The 20,585-nt window shown below is 39.2% G+C and overlaps 1 protein-coding gene and 2 long non-coding RNA genes across 3 annotated transcripts; 1 reads left to right on the forward strand and 2 right to left on the reverse strand.

Moving 5' to 3' along the window:
• The first annotated feature begins 3,211 nt into the window (after positions 1-3,211).
• Positions 3,212-3,904, forward strand: LOC126624128 (uncharacterized). Its single transcript, XR_007623988.1, has 2 exons — positions 3,212-3,469; positions 3,561-3,904. It is a non-coding gene; the product is annotated as an uncharacterized LOC126624128 (long non-coding RNA).
• A 2,628-nt stretch (positions 3,905-6,532) lies between these two features.
• LOC126624156 (uncharacterized) lies at positions 6,533-9,661 on the reverse strand. Its single transcript, XR_007623995.1, has 3 exons — positions 9,390-9,661; positions 7,530-7,615; positions 6,533-6,944 (listed from the first exon to the last, which is right to left on the reverse strand). It is a non-coding gene; the product is annotated as an uncharacterized LOC126624156 (long non-coding RNA).
• Positions 9,662-16,651: 6,990 nt separating this feature from the next.
• On the reverse strand, positions 16,652-18,878 carry LOC126621200 (uncharacterized; the record flags this gene model as incomplete). Its single annotated transcript, XM_050289610.1, has 2 exons — positions 16,652-17,241; positions 18,261-18,878. Coding segments are annotated over 2 exons (795 nt in total), but the record flags the coding sequence as incomplete, so codon positions are not given.
• Positions 18,879-20,585: the final 1,707 nt, after the last annotated feature.

Below are 20,585 nucleotides of genomic sequence, written 5' to 3' on the forward strand. Positions count from 1 at the left end.
AAAAACAGTGGGTCCCACAAAAAAAGTAGCAACTCATGTGAGCAAAATTCTATCAATCTCCCTCCACTTGCGAATACACTTATACACTCCTTTTATTATTTTTTTAATTCTTTTTTCATACTTATTTTTTCTTGCAATTTAGGTAATTAATAATTGTTTTAAATTCCATAAGAATTAAAATTTCAAATTGATTTAAAGTTCATGGTCATTGATGGGTGAAATTTTCAGATAAATTTTTCAAATTCCTAAACCCTCCACTTGCGAATACACTTATACACTCCTTTTATTATTTTTTTAATTCTTTTTTCATACTTATTTTTCTTGCAATTTAGGTAATTAATGATTGTTTTAAATTCCATAAGAATTAAAATTTCAAATTGATTTAAAGTTCATGGTCATTGATGGGTGAAATTTTCAGATAAATTTTTCTCAAAACTGTATGATCCTAATTTACCAATTGGTGCTAGGTAAATTGTTATGTTATACGTGAAAATCAAATTATTTCAGAGGGTGAAGTGGGGGTTTGTTTCTTTCAACATATGAGTTTGAAATAAGAGAATCTAATCTACCGAACGATTCATAAGTGATGAAATCTAATTTTGTCACAATTTGAACTTTTTAGGTTGAAGGGTTCATAAAAAAATTTAAGATAGCACATCTAAAAATCAATTTAAGAAAAGCTAACACACAAAAAAAAAAAACCCATTGCTTAATCAAATTACTACATAAATAAATATATATAGCCCATATATATCCCATATAAATAAATATATGGCCCCATATAGAGCCCAAAAGAAAAGATATAGCCCCTCATTGGGAGAGATTTTTTATAAAGTCCCAAAGATTCCTCGGAGCTCTAAAATTACTACTTTTCCAACCTCATATAGAGCCCCTCACTAGGGATGCTCAACAATGATAAATAGAAAACACTTTATTGTGGGATTAACATTCACCATGTCTATCATATCCCAACCCGGGCCGTCACTACATCTCGGGCTCGACTTCACCGTAACACGATATTGTCCACTTTGGGCCCCGACCACGCCCTCATGGTTTTGTTTCTGGGAACTCACATGAGAACTTCCCAGTGGGTCACCCATCATGGGATTGCTCTCGTGCGAACTCGCTTAACTTCAGAGTTCCTACGGAACCCGAAGCCGGTGAGCTCCCAAAAAGCCTCGTGCTAGGTAGAGATGGGAATATACATATAAGGCTTACAGTATCCACTCCCCTGAGCGATGTGGGATGTTACAATCCACCCCCTTTAAGGGACTGACGTCCTCGTCGGCACACATCTAGCCAGGGATTGGCTCTGATACCAAATTGTCACATCCTGGCCCAGGCCGCCACCACATCCCGGGCTCGACTCCACCGTAACACGATATTGTCCGCTTTGGGCCCCGACCATGCCTTCACGGTTTTGTTTCTGGGAACTCACACGAGAACTTCCCAGTAGATCACCCATCATGGGATTGCTCTCGCACGAACTCGTTTAACTTCAGAGTTCCTACGGAACCCGAAGCCATTGAGCTCCCAAAATGCCTCATGCTAGGTAGAGATGGGAATATACATATAAGGCTTACAGGATCCACTCCCTTAGGTGATGTGGGATATTACAATGTCCATTTGTTCTAACCTTTAAAATAATCTATGAATATTATCTTAAAAAGAATGATTTTTTTTAATTGACTCAAAAATTAAAAACCTAAAAAGTCTATTTCCCACCCCCAAACTTATATCACACATTGTAACATCCCACATTGCCCAGGGGAGTGGATCATGTAAGCCTTATATGTATATTCTCATCTCTACCTATCACGAGGCCTTTTGAGAGCTCACTGGCTTCGGGTTCCATCAACACTTCGAAGTTAAGCGAGTTCGCGCTAGAGCAATCCCATGATGGGTGACCCACTGGGAAGTTCTCGTGTGAGTTCCCAGAAACAAAATCGTGAGGGCATGGTCGAGCCCAAAGCGGACAATATCGTGCTACGGTGGAGTCAAGCCAGAGATGTGGTAGGGGTCCGAGTCGGGGTGTTTTAGTTTGGTATCAGAGCCAATCCATGGCCGAATGTGTGCCGAGGAGGACGTCGGGCCCCTAAGGGGGGTGGATTGTAACATCTCACATCGCCCATGGGAGTGGATCATGTAAGCATTATATGTATATTCCCATCTCTACCTAGCACGAGGCCTTTTGGGAGCTCACTGACTTCGAGTTCCATCGGAACTCCGATGTTAAGCGAGTTCGCGCGAGAGCAATCCCATGATCGGTGACCCACTGGGAAGTTCTCGTGTGAGTTCCCAGAAACAAAACCATGAGGGTGTGGTCGGGGCCTAAAGTGGACAATATCATGCTACGGTGGAGTCGAGCCCGAGATGTGGTGAGGGTCTAGGTCGAGGTGTGTCACACATTGTCCTCAAGATGTGGAAAGTAAACAAAATTAAAAATAGATAAAATGAAATAATAAAACGAAACCTAATTGAAACATAACAAATAATTGAAAGACATAAAAGAAAAATAAAACGGCAAAAACAAAAGGAAAGGGAACAAAATAAATAAATAAGGAAAGAAAAGAAAGAATTGACTGGTTTGGAAAAGGTGGACGTGGCGTCGAACAGTGACCCAGATGCAAAGAACATAGCTCATTGAAACCAAAAGATGTGGGCCCCGAAAAGACCCATGCACCTAGTGTGAAAAACAGCCCACGGTTGGCACACATGCAAGGTACATGTGTGACTGAAACCCTAAAGCTCTACTATATGACTGAAAACACAGCAAGTTCCATCACCTTTCATTTCTGAGACAAGGTTCTCAACCATCTCGAGCCCATAGCCAAACGGCTCTCTATCTCTCCATATCTCCCATTTTTTATTGTGGTTAGAAACCCTGAGCCTCTCTAATCCTAAATAAAAGACCATAGTGGCGAGATGGTTGACTTTTGTTGACCGTCATTTCGTGATGAGTATGAGCTATTATTTTACCAAAATCGAAATCAGAGTTATGATGGAGGTTTAACGGAACTACGAATCCAAAAAATACTATTTTATATTTTATATATTTTTCATAATTATTATATTAGTATTTTAATAATTTTGGTGGGATATTTTTAATATCTTATTAATATTTATGGCTCTGTGGGGCCTACACCTCTCCCAAACTCTCGACTCCTCTCTCGCCACTTGTTCTCTTCCTTTATCTCTCATTCCTCTCCCTTTTAGTTCTCTCTCCCTCATCTTTCCCGTATCTCTCCCTAGCAACAACAATAACAACGATTACCATCACCGCCACTCTTCCTCCGATAAACCACCCAGACCACCATCCTTCCTCGTCTTCAACCCACCACGAGCAAAAAACCACTTTAAACACTTGGTTTGGGCTACCACCCCGAGAACCCAGCTACTGCCATCAAGCTAAGGAGCTCCGACAAGGAGCTATGGTTTCCCGATGAAGATCTCGTAAATTCCAGTGAAGGTAGCGTTTAAAAACCCTTTAAAACCTAGTAGATCGTGTTTTGGTGTACCTTTGGAGTAGTTTTGAGAAGAATGACAATGTTTAAATGCAGAAACCATGTGGGGATGCTTTTCCCCAGTTTTTCGACAAAGAACTCGAGCTTTGCAGGCCATTTTTGGCCAACTCTGGCCACGACTCGACTTCTTTTTGGTTCGAATCTCTTCTCATTATGAGCTTCATTTCCATAGGTAAAATGTAAATTTTGGTTAAGAATCAGGCTCGAACGAAGCTCGAGATGTATCCCAACCAAACTAGCCAGTTCCGACTTTCTTCCTTGCAGAAATCGATGACCATACCCATGACTAGGAACGGGTCGACCCGACCCAAAAAAAACCCGGATTCGGATTCGACCAGGCCCTTTTTCTAAATGGATTTGGAATATATTCCTTGTGTTGACTTTTTTGAAATTTTGTTGGAAACCCTCCCAGGCTAATTTTGACGTCTTGAGTTTGTTTTTTACATCCATTTAGTAAAATTCTGAAATGTTAACATAGTTGATCGCCAAGGCAGTTCGGTTGACTTTTAGGATAGACCGTTGACTTTTTACAAAAATTGTCCGGGACCCTTATTCACGTATTTCGACGCTCTGAATCCAAATCCTCACTCCATTTTTCCAAATGTAATCGTTTTAGTTTTACTAATGGGTCTCAATATTATGCTTACGTATGATTACTATCAGAGACTCCGGCTTCCCTCGTTTGAGTAGCTACGACTTCACAAGTATCTGCGAGTGGATCTTTACTTTTAAATATTATTTATTTATTTAGGTTTTATTTATATATTTAATAAAGAATTTTCTACGTTACGCTAGATTAGATTAACATTTATAAGAATTAGTGCATCGACAAAAATTATGAAGTTATTCTCTGTCTTACAGGGTGCACAAGCATGCGTACTATAAGGGGTTGCCTTAATTATATTTACGACAATGAATAGTATTGTTGACTAGAATTATCGATTTTACCGATGCATGAATTTACTTGCGATATTTGCTCATCGTGTGCTACACTGGTGTCAGTACTCACCCGGGCCAAGACCAGGCTTCACGTGTATGTTTATATCGCACCGTACGCTCACTTTAAATCCATTGTAGGTGCCAGTTCTGTCCTAGAGTGCTATAGGCAATTAGGACTCGTATATGACACACATAGCGCCAGTCTTCACGTGATTGTAGTACTATAGCGTAAATCATTATTACACCCAGTCATGTTCATGTCTAGATATCTATGCATGAACTTGTGTGTCAGCATATGTCGATGAGCACCCGATATTATATGTTCGTTTACACGAGATAGTGTGATTATTGGATATTATACGTTTTGTATGTGAAATATTGTGACTTACCATATTTCTGAAGTATTATTGTCTACCGTAAGTGTTTTCATGCTATGTAGTATATATATTTGGAAACTATACTTGTTTTATGGTGAGGGGTTTTACGTTTTTGAAAAGGTTTTTACAAAACTTTATTTTTAGGCCCACTCACCCTTGTTTTTCGCCCCTCCAAGTTTTAGTGGCAAAGCTTTCGTGTCGACAAGGATTTCTAGCAGAACGTTGTTATAGGAATACTTTAAATTAACCCACATTCTCCACATCACTACACGTTATGGCTTCATCACCCTCATGGTGCCACCCAACACAACTCGATTAGAAATCCAGGTAGACATTCTGTGTCGGGGTGTGTCACACCCAGACGCTGAAGCTCTCAAATCCTCCAAACTCTCAAATTCCCAATCAACCAAACATTCAAAAAGACTCAGAAAATTCTTTGCGTTCTTAGCCAAACTCATGAAGAATCATCAAGCACCACTACACATGTTGATTCTTCTATCACCAAAAGTCAAACCCTTGCGGCATTCCGTTCATGCGAGATCAAGTCATCGTGAGCCTTGGATCAACAACCCCCTGCACACACACTTTAAATTCCGGAGATCGAATTAGACGATTTAAATTGTAAACAGATATTGTAACCCTAAACCTACATTAATACAATACATTTGTTAGGAAACTTAATTCCAATCCTTGGCAAATATGACTTTTAAACTAAACCAAAAGTAAGATCAAATCTAATTTTAGTCCCTTGGTACATTAATCACATCATTTATTAATTATATTTTGATGTTTCTCTTTTTCTTCCTAATTTTAGTGTATTGGTTATATTTCATTATAATTTTCATTTTCATTAGTGTATCAAATGCTAGATATTTTATTGACAAATGCTACATTAGTGTATTGGTATACTTTGTGTTGTTTATTTAGGTACATTAACTTTTTCCTTTTTTTTTTTGACAAAAACTCGATATTTTATTGAAATCAAATGCTAGAACTCATGGCTAAGGAGGTCCTGAATGAGATCAGGAGGTCCAGAAATGGCAAACTTAGCTAATCTATGGGCAAACCCATTACATGGTCTTGGCACATGCATAAAATGGACCAGGGTAAGCAACTCCGCCACTTGCCTGACATCCTCCGCTAGCAAACCAAACTCGGACAAATCCCGAGAGTAGTTATTGATAGCAGCAATAACGAAAGTGAAATCACTCTTCACAATAACCAGTCTAACCTGCAACATCCCTGAGGGTAGTATATCTATTTCGGTACACATGTTTAGGTACATTAATTCTGACACACCCTGATCCCGATATCCCAAAATACCAGGATAGACACGTGCTAGCCAATGCAAAATCATGTTTAAAGCATACGACTAATTAAGAATGATGTGAAAGATTTATTATAAAAAGGTACGAACCGTGGAATGGGTCTTACACAGGGGAGACTCAAAGATGCCTAAGTAGAAGTGCCCTAACATTGGGATGGTGTGCCTCGAATCTAAATCCTGAGGGGGCGCAAAACAGAAAAGGTGAGTGGACCAAAGTTTATAATAATACTAATAATACAAAAACCATTTTATTTATGAACATACTAACCCCTGTTTTGAAAACATATATAATACTATATAATAGGTTTACCCTAGCATGCCATGAAATCATTTGTAAAACAAGTATGAGTAAAATCATGCTCAATGTCACAACCCAAAAAGTAACGTGACAGCGCCGCGAATCTTAAAAGCACATGAGAGTTGTATGCTCTAAACTTAGAACATGACAATTCTCATGTATCTTTAAAATACGCAAGGCCTCTAAAATTAATATCAAATAAATATCAGAGTTTAAGTGAAAACCATAACATTCAAACCATTTCTTAAGTAACCTTTTTACAACAGAAGTCCCAAAAGTTCAGTTTACATAAGTCAAATGAGTGATAGGTTTAGACAAATATATACATAAGCAAAGAGGATAAACACATACAATTTTCACTTAAACCAGAAAATCAATATTTACATTTCAAAAGTTGCTTTTCTGATTTGAAGCTTTTAGGTTGACAAGCTACAACCGCACACCTTAATCCAACTCTTCCATTGTTTCTCACACAGCACCTGAAGATGTAGGGGTGAGCGTCACTTACAATCATTTGCCCCCCCCTCGGGAGGCACCCTAGCTAGGTTTGAAAATAGATATACCTTTGTACTACATATAAAGGAAATAATTTGCACAACAAAATGCTTTGGCATGAGTTAAAATTTATTTCATGCTTATAATTAACTATAGTGGGATTCCTGCATTCTATTTGTCCTAACAACCAAACACGCGGCCAACTATCGTACCTAAAATAAATTCTCAAGTAATAACAACACAAGGTAGGGTAGTGAGAGTGTCCACTTACAACCTATACCACATAGACATAAGTACCCTCCCCTTACGGTTAATGGTACGAGTCCGTTTGTATAGGACCCTCCGGATGTTTAGGGGATCAAAGCCCAGGGTAGTCACACAACCCCCTTCATTCTCAGGTCATCATTACAATTTAGAATGACATAAATCACATGCTAGAAAAATCAAACTCCTTTCCCTAACATGCAGTTCTAACACAACAACAAAATTCAATGCATAGCTTGCACGCATCCACATTTACATACATAATACATACCGAAAACCACTAACCAGGGTGTGAGTCCCCCTACCTGATTTTCCAAGCTTTAGGTACTAACTATTTCACAATTGTTCACTCTTATCTCTTGATCTTGCTTAAGCCAAGAAAGTACCTAATCTGAAAAAGAACATATCAATATATAGTTCACATGCACCAACATAAGCTAACATGTCTCAATTCCATCTGCATAGTGCATGTATATCCCCAAAATAACCAAATCCATATTTAATCACATGAATTGCAGTTTAATCAACCTTTCCATGAAATCCATTCAGGAGCCATATATCAAATGCCATCCAACAAGCACCACACAATTGAATTCTATAACTCCAAATCAAGTAAAAGTTTACCTTAATCTTTTTTAGTAATACTGTTCGACCAGCCTTGAGACTTCCAAAACTTTCAATTCAACCATATAACACTTCAAACATGAATTTTTTCAAAGTTATTAACATGAAATCCCCAACCAAAATATAATTTCGAATATGTAAATAAGCTTTGAATTCTTACCTTCATCCATAGTGCTCGACGTTGTGATCATAGAGGCGAAAACGGACTATAGTTCTGATGTCTAGAAATTAACTTATGCATTTTTTTCTTTCTTCGACACCCAAAGAGAACCCATGGCTGTTTCTTCCCTTCTACCCATTTTGGAAACAGTGCACCGAACACCAAAAGATGAAGGACCATCTTACACACACGTGTTCTCCATTCCTTTTGTGTTTTTTTTGTTTATTTACAAACACTCACTTTAACCCAAACAAACCTTTTCAAGCTCCAGAAAACTAAATATATATTTTTGGGGTTTTACACTCAATAAAGGTGCTCTCACCGCCCGAAGGTAAATTCGTAAATCTCCTCAATATTGTACTCTCTCTAGGGGTATCATAGTCGCCCAAAGGCAGTACATGTCTATCACCCGAAGGTAAAGCTGTATGACACTGGGGTACGCCAGTGAAGAAACATGGTAAGCCCCATCACCCGAAGGTGAAGTTGTACGACTATGAGTTATGCCTGAGAAGAAAATATATACATCACACACCGACACTAGCCGTGACTAGTGAAGTTGTCCGACACTGCTTTTGGCAGTAAAGCTGGGGGTATGGCATAAATATCATCAACTCCTTATCTGTCCGAAGGCAGTACATGTCCATCACCCGAAGGTGAAGCTGTACGATACTGGGTTACGCCAGTGAAGATACATGGTAGGCCTTATCACTCAAAGGTGAAGCTGTACGACTCCAAGTTATGCCAGAGAAGGAACATATAGATAAATATCCTCTACTGTGTCCTATGGTCATAGACGTCTGCATACTCGTATTGTGTGGATGTGTTGTATGATAACCCGTTAGATAAGTACTGAAAACATATCTCAAAATCTCATATCAAATCTGAAGCTCAAAAACTCAAAGTCTCATTTCAATAATCCATAATAAAGCATATCCACAAATCCATCGAATTTCATATGCGAAAATCCCTTATTTCATAACCTTTAATAAAACATAAATTCAATAAATCATAAATATTTTGTAAAGCAATTTAAATAAATAATAGTATATAAATCCATAAAACATAAATATAGAAATCCGTAAAAACATATTATCAATCATGCTCCATTCATGAAATATGCCATGCATGCAAGCCTAATATTTTATAAAAAAACATGCAAGTTTAGAAGGAATAAATATCTCAATGAGAGGAATATCTAAGAAGGGACCTCGGGTTTCCCCGTACGCCCCACCACACAAGCCGCCATGAGGCGACACCCGAAAGACCATGCATCGCTGCACGTGGCGGCCGACAGCCCCAACTCATCGGAAAATTCAACAACTCCAAAAATTTCCAAATTTTACAGGAATAAATATCTCAATGAGAGGAACAATTTGCATACTTAAGCTGAAGTCCAATTCGGTTGGGAAACACCTCAAATCACCCTCGATCTGTTGGAAACCCTTGAAATGGGTGGTTGTCGATTCATCCTCTCCAATGCTTCACGCATCAACCAAGTATTGGGATTTGTTCCTGGGTTCATGAGGAGTCGAACCATGGTGGTGGTCGACGGTGGTGGTTGCAGAGATGGATGATCGCCACCGCAGGTGCCCTCAAAATCTTCGACACGAGATCCACGAATCTAAGCCCAAAATCCATCGATTAATCGATGAAATGGAAGAGGGGAGGTCGTGGAATGTGTTATAGATGGTGGATGGCGGTGAATCGCCTGAAAAGGCGTCAAAAAACATGGTGAGAAGTCGGGTCGTATTGCGCAGGAATCGGGTTGAAGGATCTGGTGTTTTCCTTCTCTCTCACTTCCCTCCTTTCTTTCTTTTCTCATTGGTCCACTGTTTTCCCCCTTTCTTTCGATTGGGCAGTCCCCCCCTTTCTCTCCCTTCCACCTTCTCTCCTCCGTCCATCCATCTCTTTTATCCTCTAATCCTTCCATCCTGACCACACACGTGGCACCATCTCATTACTCCAGCAAGATCTGGAGCCTCCCAGATTTATGGTCAAATGACCATTTTGCCCTCAACTTCATTCGTTAATAACTTTTCTATTATAACTCTAAATTCCATTCTCCTTGCGCTCACGCGTTCGTCGCGACAAGTACTACGAGGAAATGCCAAGGAAACGGATCTTACATGACATAACAAGGCAGTCAAACAAAGTCAACGCATTTGCCTTGAATGGCATGTTCATAATTTCAAATTTTAAAATTATAAAAACCGTAATATTTGGGGACAGGTCGTTACAAATTCAATATAATACATAATGCATTTAAGTATATACATTTCGGTACTAACAGTTAGGTACATTAATTCAATATAATACTTTTCGGTACATACATTATGGTACTAACATTTAAGTACATTAATTGAGTCTTTTAAGTTTGAAAAATGATATATTAAAAAATAAATTATTTGGTAAAAAATAATTAAAATGTGTATATTAATAAATTTAAATATTTAATAGAAGACATTGAATAAAACACACATTAATTAATTTGAAATAAGGACACATTAAGGGACTATAATTAATATGTAAACCTAACACCAAGTTTTTATTAAATTTCAATATTTTTCATGGATTAAAGTTATAAAAATAAAATAAAATTAAAAAAAAACCCTACATTTATTTTGTACACATATTCTTGTCTCATTTGTCATAGGAAATGCGTATTTACATATTTCTATGGTAAAAAAACATCCCTTGAGCATTTATTTACACAGATCAAGTTCCTGTTGATAGGGGTAGATATCAAAGACTTGTGGGGAGATTAATTTATTTATCTCGAACTCATCTTAAATGTAATTATGTAATAAAGGAAGGGGCAAATATGTAATAAGTGAGGAGCCCTTATTCTATAAAAGGACTCCTCACCCTCACAATTAGGGGAGGCCATTTCTTAGGCCATGGGAAGAGTTCTCTCACCCTCAGAAGCTCTCTCCCTCACTCCCCTCACTTCTCAGAGAAATACAATATCAGTGTGGACGTAGCCCAAACCTTAAGGTGAACCACGATACATCTTGTGTTATTTACTTTCTTGTAGATTCACGGTCGGATTTACATTTTTCCAAGACCCTTCGGTTTTGTGCATCAACATTTGGCGCCGTCTGTGGGAATCGACACAAAAAAAATCATGTCGATTCTCTTTCATTTTTTCATCTCACCACCGTGAATCTACAGAAACCAAGAACCCAAAACTTTTCCAAGAAAACCCAACTTTTCAATCTTTTCAATTAACGTCCCTTCATTTTGGCAAATCAGCTCTTTATTATATCTCTCTATTTTCCAATTTAATCAGACAATTCAAAAACTTGGTCTGAAAATTTCTTCAATTGAGTTGTTGAACAACAATGGCCTCTGCGACCATACCGCCAGTGCTTACATCCCCCAGAGACGACACAATCAACCTCCACCGCACCCTCAAAGGGTTGGGCTGTGACACATCCGCCATCATAAACATCCTCGCCCATCGTGACGCCACCCAACGAGCCTACCTCCAACAGGAGCACAAAATCATATACCACGAGGACCTCACCAAGTGCCTCTCCTCCAAGCTCAGCAGCAACACCAAGAAGGACATACTCCTCTGAATGCATGACCTCCCCCCAACCCGTGACACCACCATCATTCGCCAAGCACTGGCCGCAAAAGGCATCGTAGACCTCAGAGCAGCCACCGAAATCATCTACTCAAAAACCCCATCTCAAATCCTCCACTTCAAGAAACCCATCTCAACCTCCGCCCCCACAACGACGTCGTCGTGGCGTCGACCCAGCTGGCTCAATCATCTGGTTATGCGTTTTCACCACCGAAAAGCAGCGGCCCCTCCGATAGTCCGACGGCTTTGGGAAAGCCAGTCGGCGAGAAAAAGGTCAAAGAGGGTGGCACTGATGCAGATCTAAAACGACACCATCACTTCTCTCTCTCTCTCTCTCCCTGCTTCTGCAAAAACCGGTTGTAGTTGAATTTCTGATCCTGAAGTGGGTTTTCAATGAAAGAGGAGAGGAAGATGGTGTTGAGGTTAAAGATGAAATGGGGGACTGGTTGGTCTGTTTCTTTCAGCTATCTTTCTCTTTGTGCACTTTCTGCTAGCCAGATTCACGGAAGGGGTTGCTGCTTCATAAAACGAAGGTCTCCACCTCAAGGAAGTGATTGTCTTGTTCCAAAAGATGAAGAGGTTAAATCTTTTTTAAGAATATGGAAAGTTTCTCATTAGTCATAGCTGTTGCTGCAAGAAGCTCCGCATATTCTTCATTCCAACTCTCTCAGCGTCTCACTTATAAGCCAGTCTCTAGCAAGCTAGCAAGCCTCATAGTCGACCCACTACTCGAAACACCGTCGTTCTGTAGCAAAACAGCACCCGACGTTCAAATCGGCAAGGATGGTTGATCGTCTGTTTGATGACATATTTCAGATTCTACGATTGAACCCAAATGGCAAAAAGTTCGATAAAGTTACTCGAGTAAAAGCAAAGAGTGAGACTTGCGAAATGTTCATGTACCTAGATGTGAATTCAGAGGTGTATCCGATGAGGGAAGGGCAATCGCAAGACATTGGCTGACGAATATGAGTATGTCATGCAAGGGAAGCTTTTTAAGATTTCAGAGGGTTCTAAACGTGATCCAAAAACCAGTGCCAACACTGAATCACCACCGTCGATTGCCAACCCTCTAGCCCAGGCGGCGGCATGCTCGTCTTCGTTAGCGGCAATCTCCAGCTTGTCGGTGAACAGCACACTCTCAAGTCCAGCCAGATAAAGACTGAGACTGAGTGAGAAAGGTGCAGTAGAAAGAGATTACCAAAGGTGAGGAGCTGCACTTGAGGGAAGTGAGCATGCATGTGGAGGCCAGCAAGGAGAATCATGGGGGAACATATGGGGGACAACGCAAAAGAGAAAGAAAAAGAAAAGGGAGACCACCAGTAAAGCTACAGGAAAAGAAACAGAAAAGAGAAAGTAAAAGCAAAAGAAAGCAGAAAAGGAAAAGTCGAAAAGAAGATGCCTATCAACATGCTGAAAACATGTAATTTATTTTTCTTATCTTTCAAAGACATTTGTATAAACCCCATCAGAGGGTATTAATAATAGTAAAAAAAATTAAAAAAAAACAGCAAGCCCAAAATAATGGACTGCAATGTCATGTGGAGGGCGAAGGCCCGTATGCCCAAACGAGCCAAGCCTTCTATCACCAACCAGGTGATCAAAAGTACGCCCAGTACTCCAAAATTATTCGGCAACCTGCCGCTATTTCCACCAACCAGGTGATCAAAAGTACACACAGTACTCCAAAATTATTCGGCAGCCTGCTGCTATTATTACCCACTAGGTAATCAAAAGTACGTCCAGTACTTCAAAATTATACATAAGCATTACTCATGTCAATCATACATAAACATTCATGAGCATCACTCATGTCAATCATACATAAACATTCATGACCATCACTCATGTCAACATTCATGAGCATCACTCATGTCAACATCCATGAGCATCACTCATGTCAACATCCATGAGCATCACTCATGTCAATCAACATAAACATTCATGAGCATCACTCATGTCAATCAGCTTCAAAAGCTTCATTTACAAAAGCTCTAGCTTCAAAAGCTTCATTTACAGAGCTCTAGCTTCAAAAGCTTCATTTACAAAGCTCTAGCTTCGAAAGCTTCATTTACAGAGCTCTAGTTTTACAAAGCTATAGCTTCAAAAGCTTCATTTACAAAGCTCTAGCTTCGAAAGCTTCATTTACAGAGCTCTAGCTTCAAAAGCTTTATTTACAGAGCTTTAGCTTCAAAGCTTCAACTTGCAAAACTTCACATAGAAAGCTTCAGTGCATAGTCTACAAAGACCGCCTTCGAACAACCGCCATTTCGGCCTATACATGATTTGAATTTGAAGTCTCCAGCCAATAGCCTCTATTGACCAAATACTTGGGGGACTACATTATGTACCATATATTGGGCCTCATGAAAAATACTTGGGAGACTTAGCCCATTATTTATGTACTGAGGAGCGAGCCCTTATTCTATAAAAGGGACTCCCTCACTTTCATTAGAAATAACCCATTGCTTATGTACTAAGGAGCGAGCCCTTATTTTATAAAAGGGACTCCTCATCTTCATTAGAGAGCATCGCCGCCAGCTGAGCAACCGCCTCACCACGTGCATCACTCCTAGCCCATTATTTATGTACTGAGGAGCGAGCCTTTATTCTATAAAAGGGACTCCCTCAATTTCATTAGAGAACACCCATTATTCATGTATTAAGGAGCGAGCCCTTATTTTATAAAAGGAACTCCCTCACCTTCATTAGAGAGCATCACCGCCAGCTGAGCAACCGCCTCGCCGCGAGCATCACTTCTAACCCATCATTTATGTATTAAGGAGCGAGCCCTTATTCTATAAAATGACTCCCTCACCTTCAACGCCACAAGCCAAGCTAATCAAGGCAACATAAGCCACAAGCCGAGCAGCCTCGCAACATGTGCTACTTCTAGTTGAGCATCATTTTAGATTGGGCACCGCCTCATATCGAGTATCAGTCCTAGACGACATCTAGTTACTTCGGCCCACACATGGACTGAATTTCAAGTCTCCAGCCAAAAGACTCTCTTGACTGAAGACTTGGGAGACTACTGTTTGTACCATACTTAGGGCCTCCGTATTTAGATCTCGTACAAATACTCGGGAGACTTAAATGTAATTATGTAATAAATGAAAGGGCAAATATGTAATAAGTGATGAGCCCTTATTCTATAAAAGGACTCATCACCCTCACAATTAGGGAAGGCCATTTCTTAGGCCATGGGAAGAGTTCTCTCACCCTCAGAAGCTCTCTCCTTCACTCCCCTCACTTCTCAGAGAAATACAATATCAGTGTGGACGTAACCCAAACCTTGGGGTGAACCACGATACATCTTGTGTTATTTACTTTCTTGCAGATTCACGGTCGGATTTACGTTGTTCCAAGACCCTCCGGTTTTGTGCATCAACAGCATATCTTAAGTCTGTTCCCAGTAAAGGAATACTTTATGAAAATATGGGCATCTAAAGTTTGAGGTGTTTACAAATGTAGATTGTGCTGACAATGTTACTGACAGATTATATGCATCTGGGTATCTTACATTTGTTAGGGGTAATTTGATTACGTGGCGTAGTAAGAAGTAGAAAATGGCGTCAATGTCGTCTGTGGAAGCTAAGTGTAGAGGTATGGCACATGAAATATGTGAACTTCTTTGGTTACGTAAAATTTTGAGATGTCTTGGTTTTGAACCAAAGGAGAGTACGAAGTCATATTGTGACAATAAATCTGCAAGGGAAATAGCTGATAATCCAGTACAACATGATCGAACAAAGCATGTGGAGGTTTTCCAAGACTCAGTTATCAAGTTTGGCATGTATGATATCCATGCACTAACTTGAGGGGGAGTGTTGATTTGAGTCTTAATTGTAAATATTCTTGGAGTCCTATTTTAGGTAGGAATATGATTTGTAATTTTTAGGATTTAGTTTCCTTATATTTTGTAATTACCTTCCTTGTAAATAAGTGTGTGCCTATATATTACCTTAAAGGATGAATAAAATAATGAAGCATTCAACGTATTTCTTCTAAAATTAAGTTTGAAACTTGTTTGGTATTCTACTTGAATTCAACTTTTAAACTCAAAAATACTTTTCAAGTTTTAAGTCTTGAAAACTCATTTGGTAGGACTCTTTTTTAAAACCAAACTCAAGATTAACTTAAAAATTAGCATCGTTTCTCATTTACACCAAAAGTGCGTTTGTAGAGTTTTTAAATTTAAACCCAATTTCTCTCTCCCTTGTCCTCTCACACCGAATCTTGTCTCTTCTATCTCTATCCTTTATCTCTCCGTTCCTTTCTCCTATTTCTCTCTCCTCTCTGTCTCCTCCGATCCTCTATCATCTTACTCTCTCTCTTCTTTGACCCTCTCACTTTCTTTGTGTTGAATTTAAAAGTTCCACTTCATCAGGGTGTTGTCGTAGGATGAGATTGTTTTCTTTAAAAACAATTTTGAATCTCAGATTTAGGATTTTAAAGAAAATTGTTCTGAAGAGATGTTCTTAACAAATATTTTGAAAAATGATGAAACTTTTGAATAGGATAGCAAACAGGCCCTAAGTATTCAAATCCAATCATTTCAAATAAGTGTGGGTAACGGTGGATGAACGAGGCCATGGCAAAGTGGAGGAGGAGTTGATGAGAGAGAAATAACCTAAGCAGCGAAGGAAGGGTGTGAGAAAGACAAGGGGTTATTTATGTCTTTTCACTCTAAAGGGCAAAATTCTAAGAATTTTAAAAGTTGGGATAAAATTCTTTTGAAGCTTTTTTAAAAGGGGCATTTACGACAATTTACCTTGGTCAAGAACGAAAACAAACTTGTTGGCCTTGGGCTACATCCCAAAAATTGACATCCTTCGATTGGGGAATTTAATAGAGACATTACTGCTGAGATTCTAACCGAAAAATTAGACATTTCATGCCCTCGGAGAGTGCTACTAATGTAGTTCTTTGGGCTACATCAAAAAATAAATTTTGTAGCTACACATCATCTATTACGTAATAACCTTTAGTCGTAAAATTTGATTGGTCCAAATGCTCGGCGGCTGGCACTTTTTAGCCCTCCTGAGGGCTGATTTGAGAGAACAGGAAGTAAGACCATGCAGATTTCATCCAAACAAGCAAAATACAAGTACAAAAGCATCATCATATTGCAAGCACCTCTCTGTGCTACTGAGCTCATCAACTTTTCATCCTAATTTTGTCAAACAATTCGAGTTTTTGTCCTCGATATCATACCGCACGTATCCACTTTAAATTTCTTTTCCTTTTGTCTTAGTTCTTTTTCAATTCAAATTTGGACTTTGCTACAAAAATTCCATAGTATCCAAAACATGCATAGCTTTAAAGTTAAATGCAAGGACACCGGACACCTTACCCCAGAACCTTCTTAGACCCTGGTTCTTCCTCAGCTGTCACGCCCATTCATTCTTGGTATTTCTTCTATTTTACGGTATTCCATCGATGTGGGTCTCGATTATGTCTTTCGTCACATGAATATCTTCCGCGTCTGCTGCCTTTTCTCCTCTGCTTTCCACTTGGTGATGCTGGGCGTGTAAAGAATCACTGTTCTACCAATTTGGCCAACAACAACTGAACCAGTTGATTCCTCCAATTGTGTAACGACATCCTCTAGCTCACCAGCACATGTCCCGTGAATTTTCACCTGTTCAGAACATTGAACGACAATATGTGTTAGTGTTAGCTAAGCACACCCATATTTCTTTACTTTTAATTGGTAAAAGTAAAATCAAGAGACAAAACAGAATGGCTTACAACAAATGAACCGACATTCAAAACCAAGTTGGATGCATGGACAGACATTCAAATCAACTCAACTCAGCAAGCCAGAGATATGTTAAAAGAGTTTTCTGAATTTCAGTTCCCTTGGAGGGCTGTTATGGAGTTCTGTATAAGAACATGTGGCAGTTACATGAAACCAACATTCAAAACAAAGTTGGATACTGCTGGTTTAGATTTGTGATACTTCAACCAACCCCATAGCCCCTAATTGGGACATGGTGATTTATTACCTCTTATACGAGTCTGAGGCTCCCAGCAGCTCAAGTAAGGCCCCAAAGTGTATGCTACAAACATTGTACATTTGTAAACTCTGTTTTAACTTCTGATATGAAGTTTAATTCAACTGTGATTGTAAGGGAAGCTGCTACTACCTAAGCATGATTGCTTAATTATATCATCTCAACTCAACAAAGCCCTAAACCTCAAATAATTCGAATTCCCTAAGTGTAAGATAAATATCAGTCCGATCCTCGCGAACTATTTACGGAGCATAGAATTATGATATTTCTTATCAAAATCCCTTGATACTAGATACTCAAAAAGCAGTGAGAAAGCTAACATATATGCATTCTACAACTATCAGAACCAACAATCTCCGAATCTCTCATTTCGAAAATTGAAAAACTCGATAGGTGAACATTTCTATAACAAAAAAGAAAAGGATAAGACTCCAAACAATCTTGAATCCATTCCTACGGCAAATCTGACAATGTGAAACTTGCAAAGCATAAGCTCTCTTCAATAACAGCATACCAATTTCAGACTAGCACAACAAAATCCCCTCAACTTTGGCATAAACCCTTAAACCCCAACTGGGTACTAATTGAACCACCAAAATCTTATTTTCCAAAAATAACAAGTAACAAATAAATAAGAAATTACCTTGAGAAGCTCATTGGATTCAAGGTTCTTTATAAAAGAAGCGGCGACGCTGGCTGTCAAGCCGGACTTCCCCACCAACTGGGACTTGAGCTTCTTCCCCAAGCTGTGAGCATAAGAAGCAAGTTCCTTCTTTTCTTTCACCGTCAGCGTCGGCGGCTTCACCCCATCTCTCTTCAGAGCAGGTGTAGGATCCGAACTCACTTGGCCATCCTCTTTATTATCCGAGTTCTCTATTTCGATCTCAATTTCTTCACCATTATTATTATCTTCTGGAATTTCGAGTTGTTGGGTTTGTGCTTCTTCTTGTAAAGAGGCCTTGGGGGAGGTGGAGAGTGGGGAGCGGTGGGAGGGAGGCAGAAGGAGAGAGGGCGAGACGAGAAGGAAGGAAGGGAATGGGAGATAAGTGTACGGCGTGGGATGTGGAGATGCGTGAATGCAATGGTGGTGGTGGTGGTGGAGGTAACAAGGGGTTTGAGGAAAAGGGAGAAGGAAGAATATGGTGGTGGTGGTGGTGGTGGGAGGTGGAGGAGGAGGTGGAGCCGGTGACAGGTTGGAACTCCTACTGCTGCCGCTATTTTCTTTTTCGCTGGTTCTTAACAGTGCGGGCCTTGGATTTGTTCAGAGTCGCTCTAATAATAATCCGCCCAAGCCCAAGAGCAGATCGTACTTGAGGGCTGGTTAGTAAATTCGTGTGTTATACACGTAACATATGTTTAATACGTATTAACATTTGTCTACACACTTTATGTGTATAAACACATTTTTTTAGAAAATAAGGAGAGAGGGAGAGAATGTGGGGGGGGGGGGAGTGGGAGGTTTTTGTTCTTGGTTTTTTTTTTTATTAATATTGGAGGTATTTTAACATCACATGTAGGTGAGGCTTCAATAAAAAACAGTAAAATTTGGACCTATGAAATTACATTATTGCCCATCATTTTTTGTGTGTGATAGAAGAATAATTTGTCTTTTCACCCTCTTTTGGTTGACAAATAGGGTTTTATTAATTAGTAGAGATTATTTTTCACACATTTTTTTTGTTGAAACTAACTATTGAAAGATAATAAAGACAAGGTGCCACAAAGAGAGAAGGACTTAAGGAATTTTGTGTGGAATTCTTCATGTTTAGTGTCTTTATTTATATTAATCATGATGGGTTTTACTTACCCAACAAGTAATACAAGTTGTACAAGGAAAAAATCTTCTAAATCCTATAGAATTCCTACTACCTTACATAACCACACTTAAAGTAAAACACTACTAACAACACTTCTATCTTGAATGTGTAGAATTTAGGAAGTAATTGCATACGGTCTTCATCATTAGCAGATGGGGGTAATTGTCGTCTGTTATTGCATACGCGAGTCTTAAAGTAGGGATGCATGTAAAGGATAAAGTTTCACCAAAACCTGGCTACGATAAACCTAGTGGAACAAACTCGTAGTCTAAGGCGAAAAATGTGAGTTAATGCAATGTTGATACTTGACATCTTCAGGATGCATCAAGTAGTTGAAAATGCACACAAGGTATGACCATCCTCATGTGGGTGCCTCATCAAAACCTCATTAGGTTAGCAAAATTCCAATGGGAAAAATGCTCTTGATCTAAAGGAAAAAAGTATAGTAAGGTCAAGTTTGAAGATACTCCCCCTAAGTTCGACAAAACTCCCTATAAAAACTACAAGCGTTGCTGCGTTGCAAATGAGATAGGTCATGCGATCAAATACCTTGGTAATATTTTGGAAGATAGACATTGGAAACAACTTCATGAAGAGATCAACAATGTTACCTTGGGTCGGATCTGCTTGACTTCAATCTTTTGATACATTGCTGATGAGTGAAAAAGAACGTCGATGGCGCAATACTCTTGGTGTTGACTTCTTGGATCATCTAGTCGATGTAAGCAACATTGTTTTCATGGATTGTTGTTAGAACTCAATGATAAATGAAATCCACAAGTGCTTCAAATATGCTCAACAAGAACTCTTAACCATATTTCTCACGCATGGCGTAGTGAGGTGTGGTGAGCTTAGCACTAATCGAAGATTTTGCAACTAAGAACTATTATGTGGACCTCCAAGATATTATGGTATTCTCTAACGATAAAGACATTGAGAACGTTCCTTGTGCGGGTTTGATAAGGAACCAACATCATGCTATCAGCAAACAAACAAGTATTAGTTCCTTTTTTCATATTTTTAAATCATGTTTTTCTTACCTATGCATATGTTCATGTTCGTTACATACTTTTACGTGTCTATCATCTTGTATGTATTCTCTTTAGGCTTAAATATCAAAATGGTCCATGTGTTATAGTCATATGGCCAAT

This window comes from Malus sylvestris, chromosome 5, assembly GCF_916048215.2.
Source record: "Malus sylvestris chromosome 5, drMalSylv7.2, whole genome shotgun sequence".
In the NCBI taxonomy this organism is placed as follows: Eukaryota; Viridiplantae; Streptophyta; class Magnoliopsida; order Rosales; family Rosaceae; genus Malus; species Malus sylvestris.